The following is a 9,145-nucleotide window of genomic DNA, read 5'->3' on the forward strand; positions in this document are numbered from 1 at the left end:
AAAAAAAAAAAAAAAAAAAAAAAAAAAAAAACGTTAACATATTTGGTTGGCACCGGACGACAAAAGTTGAAAGAGTTGGTAACGTAAAGAATAATGTTCTAAAAATAATAAAAAAAAAAAAAAAAAATTAAAGAGGGAATCTAGGACTGTGAAAATGGATGGGACGTGCACATCACTGATTGGATTTTGGTACATTATGCCAACAATAAAATAAAATAACATAAAAAGATTTCGAACTCTCGAGACGCCTTGTGAGTAAATTCATGTCTGTTAGATGAACACGACTCTCTACAATGGTAAATGTTGGATGATGAAAGTCCCACATCGGTTAATTTAGGGAATGGTCATGGGTTTATAATCTAAGAATACACTCTCCATTGGTATGAGGCCTTTTGGGAAGCCCAAAGCAAAGCCATGAGAGCTTATGCTCAAAGTGGACAATATCATACCATTGTGGGGAGTCGTGTTCGTCTAACATGGTATCAGAGTCATGCCCTAAACTTAGCCGTGCCAATAGATTGGCAAATCCTCAAATGTCGAACAAAGGACTCCAAAAAGGAGTCAAGCCTCCTTGAAGGTACGAAGGCAGTCAAAAATGACTAAGACTCTAAAGGAGTCAAGCCTCGATTAAGAGGAGGTGTGCTTTGTTCGAGGGGAGGTGTTGGATGATGAAAGTCCCACATCGGTTAATTTAGGGAATGGTCATAAGCCCAAAACTTGTGGACAATATCATACCATTGTGGGGAGTCGTGTTCGTCTAACAGTAAATATTGTCCAACCGACAGTGGAACTTTCTTAAATATGCAACAGGGTGTTGTAAGCACTGCCACGATCCACTAAGATTTAGGCATTAGTGCTCTTAATACCCACATTTTCATTAACGTGGGTGGGCAATTCAAGAAAAATAACCATGAAAACAAAAAAGAATACACTATATTAAGCTTGAAAAATGGCTGATTGAGCCATATAAAGGGCATCATCATCATCATCTTCCTCCTTGACATAACAACACACTGTTTCCAATACTACTAACACGCTAAAAACCAGAGCGCACCATTAACACTGACCTCTATCGCTACTCTACTCTACTGTTCCACTAAATGATGATGATGATGAATGACATGACTGACACCCATCTCACTCTTACCTCCAGCACGCCACCAGCGCCACCAGCGCCACAATCCCAATCCCAATCCCATCTCCCTAAACTGTACACAAACTCCGTAGTACAATTTTCAAATGCTCAGAAGATCAGGCGGTGGCTGTGTTGTTTTCTTTGGTGAATCCAACGCCACCGTTGTTCCCGGTGGTGACAATGCCGATGTTGCTTCGGCTTCTTTAGAGCTTGGTGGCCTCGAAAGCTCTGTCAGGATTTGAACTACTTCTCTCATTGTTGGCCTCTCCACCGCCTGCTCTTCCACACACAGCATTGCTACATAGAACATATGACTCACTTCATTCAGTGGCACCGACGACAGCCGTGGATCGATGATTTTCACCACCCCTTCATTGCTGGGGATCGTCATTTTTCTAACCCATTGAACTATGTCAACCCCGTCCCCGAATTCCCCGACGGGCTTTCGCCCGCTCACCAATTCTAAAAGTACTACTCCAAAGCTATAAACATCGCTCTTCTCGTCCACTCGTAGTGTATAAGCATATTCTGCATAACATATATAAGTTCAATTTATAATCATATTTTTCAGCCACAACCATATTCGAGTAATATGACATTAAATTGTTATACCTGGAGCTATGTATCCGTAAGAACCAGCTATGGCGGACATACACTCTGATGTACCCGAATCCTGAAGAAACTTGGCAAGCCCAAAATCAGCAACATGAGCTTCGTAATCAGAATCCAGAAGAATATTGTTTGATTTCACATCTCGATGAACAATCAATGGCGAACAGTCATGATGTAAATAGCATAGACCTTTAGCAGCTTCAATGGCGATTTTATACCTTGTGTCCCACTGCAAATGGCCGCCCTTCTTCCCGTGAAGAACTTCCCCTAAACTCCCATTGGGCATGTATTCATAAACCAGAAGATTGGTTTCGTGATTTGAACAGAAACCCAATAATCTAACGATGTGGCGATGTTTAATTCTCCCCAGAGTCTGTATCTCAGCGTTGAATCCATGATCATGGGACGACCCTCGGCTCATTGCCGGAAGCCTTTTCACGGCGACATGATCACCGCTCGGCATAAAACCTTTGTAAACAATCCCTGCGCCTCCTTTTCCGATTATGTTGTCTTCTTTCAAGGAGTTCAAAATGTCATCGACTGTGAAATCTAGTCTTTGGAATGCGGTTAGTTTCCAAGCGCGAGAGCCGCTCGCTCGTTTTAGCGATCTAGCTTTGATGATTGCAGCGATTGCGAAGGCGATGGAGCAGACGAGTAAGACGATGACGAGCAGAAGCTTAACAGAGGCAGAGAGCGAGGGTTTTAAATGAGGGGTGTGAGTACCATTGTCGACGCCATTTCTGCAAGGTCCTAAGTATGGACCGCAGAGATCTGGGTTGCCTAGGAATGAGGTGTAGTTGAAGTAGCTAAACTGGCCGGTGCCCGGAACTAAACCGGAGAGATTGTTATATGAAAAATCAACGGATGTTAAGCTCTGCATTGAGGATATTGAAGCAGGAACGCTTCCGATTAAGTGATTTCTTGAGAGATTCAGATAGTTCAATATTCTCATTGTGGTGATTTCATTCGGAATCTCACCGGAGAGTTCGTTGCGACTGAGATCGACGAAGGTTAAGAGCTTACATTGGCTGATTTCAGGGGCGATTTGGCCGGAGAATTTGTTGTGGCTGAAATCGATCTTTGATAACTGCTGTAATCGTCCGATTTCAGGTGGGATTTGGCCGGATAATTTATTCCCATCAAGAAGAAGCTTCTGGACACCGGAGAAATTTCCAACCATCGGTGGAAGGGATCCCGAGAGGCGATTGTTTGAGAGACTAATTTGGCCGAGATTTGCAGAGACGAAATCCGTGACCGGAAACTCTCCGGTGAGGAAATTGTTCTGCAACTCAACTTGGGAAAGATTTGGCAAACTGAACAGACCCTTTGGAATCGAACCATTGAGAAAATTTTCCCCCATTCGAATACGGCTCAATGATTCGCATCGACCGAGAGATTCAGGGATTGGACCGAACAAGAAATTCCCGAGGGTAATCAGAGTTTGAAGCCGGTTTCCATGGCACATATCGGGAGGTAAAGTTCCAGTCAACTTGTTCGACGAAATGTCAAGAACAACAAGCTTGCCGTTCTTCCCCAAATTATAAGGAATAGAGCCGGTGAAGTTATTTTCCCACAACTGCAGCACTTCCAGCTCCGTTAACTCACCGATGAACTGAGGAATAGCTCCATGAAGCTTATTCCTGAAAAGATGCAAAAGCGTCAAGTTCTTGAGTTGAGAGAACGAGTCCGGAATCTCCCCAACAAGAATGTTGTTCGACAAATCCATGGATTTCAACCCGGTTAAGCTCCCGAGCTCTGGAATCAAAGGCCCAGAAAAGCCGTTCACCTGAAGAAACAGAGTATCCAATTTCTGAAGTTTTCCAAGTTCGCGAGGAATCTCACCCATTAACCCACAGTTTGCCGCATCCAATCGAACCAGCTCCGATAAGTTTCCGATCTCCGGCGGCAAACCGCCATCGTAGGTATTGTAATACCCAATATAAAGTTCACGAAGCCTCGTTAAATTACCAATCTCCGGCGGAATCGGGCCTTGAAGCTCATTTCCAGAAACAGCCAAGTACTCCATGAACTGCCAGGTTCCATACTCCGGCGGAATCACGCCGGAGAAGAAGTTCCCACCGAGATGCAAATGGCGAAGATTCGGCAACTCAATGACCACAAGCGGCAAGTTCCCAGACATATTATTGTTATACAAATCAAGAAACTCCAGATTCTTAAGCAAGGAGAGTTGCAAAGGGAAGGTTCCATTAATCAGATTGTTAGAGAGGTTAAGGTATTTAAGCGGAGAGATAGCAGAGATCTCCGGCGGAATGGGGCCGGAAATCTGATTAGCAGCAAGAGAGAGATTCGCGAGAAACCGAAGACTACCCAGGTCAGGAGAAAGAGTGCCGGAGAGATTCAATCCGGCAAGGTCAAGGCCGACAACGTGGCGGCGGAAATCGCAGGCGACTCCAGTCCAAGTACAGTGGGGAGTAGCAGCATCCCAGTTAGAAAGCGGCGAGTGAGAGTCATCGGAGAGGGAGGTTTTGAGAGAGAGAAGAGCACGAAATTCAGGCAAGTGAGAAGAAACGGAGAGATGGGTATGAAGGTGAAGAAGGAGAAAGAGGAGCAGAAGAAGCTTCATTTCAATGGCGATTTCAGTCGGAAAATGGTAGAGAAATTGAGAGAGAAGGCGTTGGTTAGGAAGTAGGGTGGGAGTAGAAGAAGAGATGCGAGCTATTGGTCATTTTATCTTCCAATTTTATTATTATTATTATTATTTTAATGGAAATTAAAATGAAATTCTCTTTTGCAATTATTAATATTTATTTTCTTGCAATTTAATTACAAAAGGTGGTTCATGATAACTACTCCCAAAAAGAGTTTCATTTAATTTTTATATATATATATTAATATTTTTTTTTTGGACTCTTTTTTATAAACTCAACTCATATTTTATTTATTTATTATATTGATTTATGAGTTTATATTATGGAAAATTTATCTTTCACAATTAAATCACTATGAATTTTGGGCAAGAATTCACGACATAGACATAGACATAGACGTAGACGTACTTTTATTAGGCATAAATAAATGTCCATAAGGTGACAGGTGACTCTCCATTTTTGGTGGTATACACAAAATATTGCAATTCAAGTGTATTTGGTTTGATCGGGTTGAGTCGGGTTTTTCTTCTTCATAAAGAGAGACAAAAACGTTCCAATCATTGATAAAAAAAAATTTGAAGTAATTGAACGAACCCCATCAAATATGTAACGTTTTTTGGCAAAATTTACCCGAGAATTTGAACAAAAAGATTGATTGATATGAAATGCTAATGGCCAAATAGAAAGAAAAACTGCCCAACTTTTCTCAACAAAAAACCAAAATGGATCACAGCTTTTGAAACACAAAAAATGCATTACAAAAAACAATAATAAAATCTTTAATTAAAAATTTATTATTAATATTCGTAAGGTTGTGTTCTTACACATGGCTATAAATAATTGAAAACTTTTCTTTTTTATTATTTTTAATATATACCCTCGTATCTTTGTAATTTAGGAACATGAAAATCAATTAAAATAAGTATAATAATTGAATTTATATTAGTTAGGAACCCAAATGATCACATGATTTAAATGATATTGTTGATATGTTGTTGGCATAATTCATGGATATTGTTTACTAAAAAGAACAGAATACTTTTTATCATATTTTAACAATTATTAATTGTTAATAACGATAAATGTAATATATATATATATATATATTTATTTATTTATTTATTTTTGCCAATTAAAATAGTAGGATGAAAAGTGGGACCATTTAAAACTGAAATTATGGTACCAAATGGATGAGTATATGGTGGGGCCCACCCACCCAAAATTGGCAATTAAATGACCAAAAAGCCCTCATCTTTAAAGGCAACTCTCCTACCGCTCTCATTCAGTTTCTCTTTCCAATTTCATGCATAAATTATTGTTCTCAATTTAGGGTTTATATCATTTTTTTTTAAAAAAAAAATTAATTGATTTATATTTTTTTAAAAATAAAAAAATTTGGGTTCATTCCGTACATAATTTTTGGTCACGACTTCTAAAATTATTACGAAAATTAAAATATTTTTATTAAAGCGTTAACAGTCTTTTATTTAATTTTAATTTCGTAACTAAAATTTACTGAATTGCCCTGGGTGCCACGTGCAACAAACGTCACCTTACTGGGGACCACAAACACAACAAACCTTAACCTTCTCCCCCCTCCATCCATCACCGATCACGTGGGTCCCCACGTGAGATGAAAATGACGGAGCAGCCCAAACTAACCCCACAATTACCACACTACCCCTTCCCTGCCACCTTTACTTTACTCAAGAGAATGTGTCCTACGACTGATCGGAGTTGGACCCTATTGTCATTTTCCTTACAATCAGACTGGTTTGATAAGGTTTTGCAATAAGTTTTGAGACACATTTAATATTCTTATTTGTATTTTTAGAATTTAAGATAATTAAAAAAATTAAAAAATGTCAATTCGACCCAAGTCTATTGTCAGTAGATATTTTATTCGGGTTAAGTAGTCTAATTGGTAATAATATTTATTATATTTGTATATGAATATTTAATTATTATTAGTATTATTAATTATAAAAATAAATTAGTAAAATGAAAAAAAAAAAGTATAAATTTAAGCAAAATAAATTAAATAAGTTCAATTAATTATACAGCTTTCAAAAGTTAAAAAAAATGTCAACTTTACCAATGTATTTACCAATGTATTAGAGTAGTAATTAAATAATTAGCTAATTAATATTTTGAATTAATTAAATTAATAAAAAAGAATCCATTAGTGAGAAATCCAAGAACATCCAGCTATGATCAACTAAAACAGAAGAAAAAAAATATCAATAATAATTAAAAAAAAAAAGGGAAAGAATAAGCCCACTAATCAAGGTTTAGGGAATCATTTAGTGAGGTTAATTAAAGATTTAAGAGAGGAGGCTCTGTTAAAATTTAAAAATCTCTCCTCCTTTTCCTCTTCCCAACCACTTCCTAATTTTAATCCATTTTTTTTATTTTTTTTATTTTTTAAAAAGAAATTATAATAATAATGAAAATTGTTTTTATTTGTGTTTTCCCACAATTGGGACTCACCCATCAATGCTTTGTCGTTTCTTTCCCTCTTTCATCTTCTTAATATTTCCCATTTTCCAATATTATGAAACTGTTTGGGACTCACCCATTTAAGAACGACCCAGATCCACCGATAGTAGATATTGTCCTCTTTCAACTTTTCTTTTCGGACTTCCCCTCGAGGCTTTAAAACGCGTATGCTAGGGGAAGGTTTTCACACTTTTATAAATGATGATTTGTTCTCCTCCCCAACCAATGTGGGACATCACAATCCACCCCCTTTCGGGGCCTAGCGTCGTCGCTGACACTCTTTCCTGTGAGATCGCCCCCAAATTCACCCTTCCTTTAGGGCCCAGTGTCCTTACTGGTACACCGCCTCGTGTCTACCCCCCTTCGGGGAATAGCGAGAAGGCTAGCACATCGTCCGGTGTCTGGCTCTAATATCAATTGTGATGTCCCACATTGGTTGGGGAGGAGAACAAACCACCATTTATAAGGGTGTGAAAATCTTCCCCTAACAGACGTGTTTTAAAGCCTAGAGGGGAAAACCCAAAGAGGATAATATCTACTAGCGGTAGATCTGGGTCGGTACAAGTAGTCTCAATTCATTTATATACCCATGTGTGAACGTTTTGGCCCGTTACATATCGTTTTTAGCCTCACGGTTTTAAAACGCATCTACTAGCGAAAGTTTTCTTCACAACCCTTATAAGAAAATGTTTCGTTCCTCTCCCCAACTAACGTAGAATCTCACAATCCATCCCTTTGATCTCCACAACCCTTGTAAGAAAATGTTTCGTTCTTCTCTCCAACTAATGTGAAATCTCACAATCCATCTCTTTAAGGGTTAGAGCCAGTATCATCGCTAGCACACTTATCCATGTCTAGCTTTGATATCATTTATATCAGCTCAAGCCCACGAGAGAGAGAAAAGAGAACGAAAGATGATGAAAGGAAATGATTAAAGGCAATGAGAATCCAACATGATTTTAGGTTTAACCAATGGGTATGGAAAGGAGAGAAGTTTATGAGTACAAACTCAAACACTCTCCCTTTAAACATTATACACAATAACGAATTATTATGAATTATGAATGCCCTCTTCACTTTGTTCTTCGTGTTTTAGATAAAAAGATGCAAAAAAGTTCACTTTCAACCCCTTTTCCCTTACTCCAAAAGAATAAAGATAAAACCCCCTTTTCCCAACTTTTTAGGGGATGACCCATTCCATTATGTTTGACCACTTTTATTATTGTTTATTTACCCTTTCTTTTTAATAATAGTTTTTGATAGATTCAAAAAAATACTTGAAATAAATTCATATTCTAATGTTCGAGTAAAGAAATGAACCGATATCACATTCGAACGAGAATGATTGTATGATGATTAAGAAAAACATAATCGAAAGTTACTATCTATATCAACAATGTACACTTTCCTTTTCCGTAGCTCTTCCTTAGAATAATTCTATATTAGGTGATGTTTTAAAAATTTTTCTAAAAAGCACATGATCCGTGTTAGAATAGACCCAAAAAAAACATCTTCATGAACTGAACTCGAAACCTCGACCAACGCTTATCGGAAACACAGCTAGACATGTGAAGGAGAAGAAAGCAGGGACAACGCCAGACAAGCCAAGCCTATGAGAATGAGATCGAGTCGACTTGGATACTTCGGCTTAAATATATAATCTTCGGAATATATTAGTTAACACCTCAATAATATTACATTTTTTTTTTATTTTTTTTTACTTTAAATTAGCATATTAAAGTTAAAAAACATAAAAAATAATGTTATTCAAAATAAAAATCAACATATTAAGGTACACCGTATTAACAAAATCCTTTATTCATATTTAATTTAAATTAGTCATTTTAAGAATATATTTTGTTTTTGACAAAGTCAATTTTCTCAAAAACCTTTCTTATTATATTTTTATTTTAAAATAAGTCATTTTCTCTACAAAATTAAGTTAATGAATTAAAACAATAAAATAAAAGAAACCATTTATTTTTTAAATTATTATATTTCAATAGTAATAAAAATATTTTATTTTTAACTTAGCTCAATGGTTGAAACGAAGGGTTTTTTTTTTTTTACTTAATATTTTTAAAAATATATTCCTTTAGATAATTTCTATTTTTCAATTCAATATAATTTCATCTGAATTTAACAACATTTCATAAATAAAAATATAAAATAATATTCAACATCATTTCTAAAAATTCAAATTTAGTTTTTCCGATTTTAATGTATATATATATATATATATATATATATATATATATATATATATATATATATATATATATACACTATA

General features: G+C 36.6%; 1 protein-coding gene across 1 annotated transcript; it reads right to left on the bottom strand.

The window, feature by feature from the left end:
* Positions 1 to 914: 914 nt before the first annotated feature.
* LOC111482731 (leucine-rich repeat receptor-like serine/threonine-protein kinase BAM1) lies at positions 915 to 4,420 on the bottom strand. Its single transcript, XM_023128661.1, has 2 exons — positions 1,748 to 4,420; positions 915 to 1,663 (listed from the first exon to the last, which is right to left on the bottom strand). Exons 1-2 carry the CDS (start codon positions 4,329 to 4,331, stop codon positions 1,236 to 1,238), a joined length of 3,012 nt encoding a protein of 1,003 aa, XP_022984429.1. The 5' UTR covers positions 4,332 to 4,420; the 3' UTR covers positions 915 to 1,235.
* Between the last annotated feature and the right edge of the window lie 4,725 nt (positions 4,421 to 9,145).

This window comes from Cucurbita maxima, unplaced genomic scaffold (assembly GCF_002738345.1).
Source record: "Cucurbita maxima cultivar Rimu unplaced genomic scaffold, Cmax_1.0 Cma_Scf00008, whole genome shotgun sequence".
NCBI lineage: Eukaryota > Viridiplantae > Streptophyta > Magnoliopsida > Cucurbitales > Cucurbitaceae > Cucurbita > Cucurbita maxima.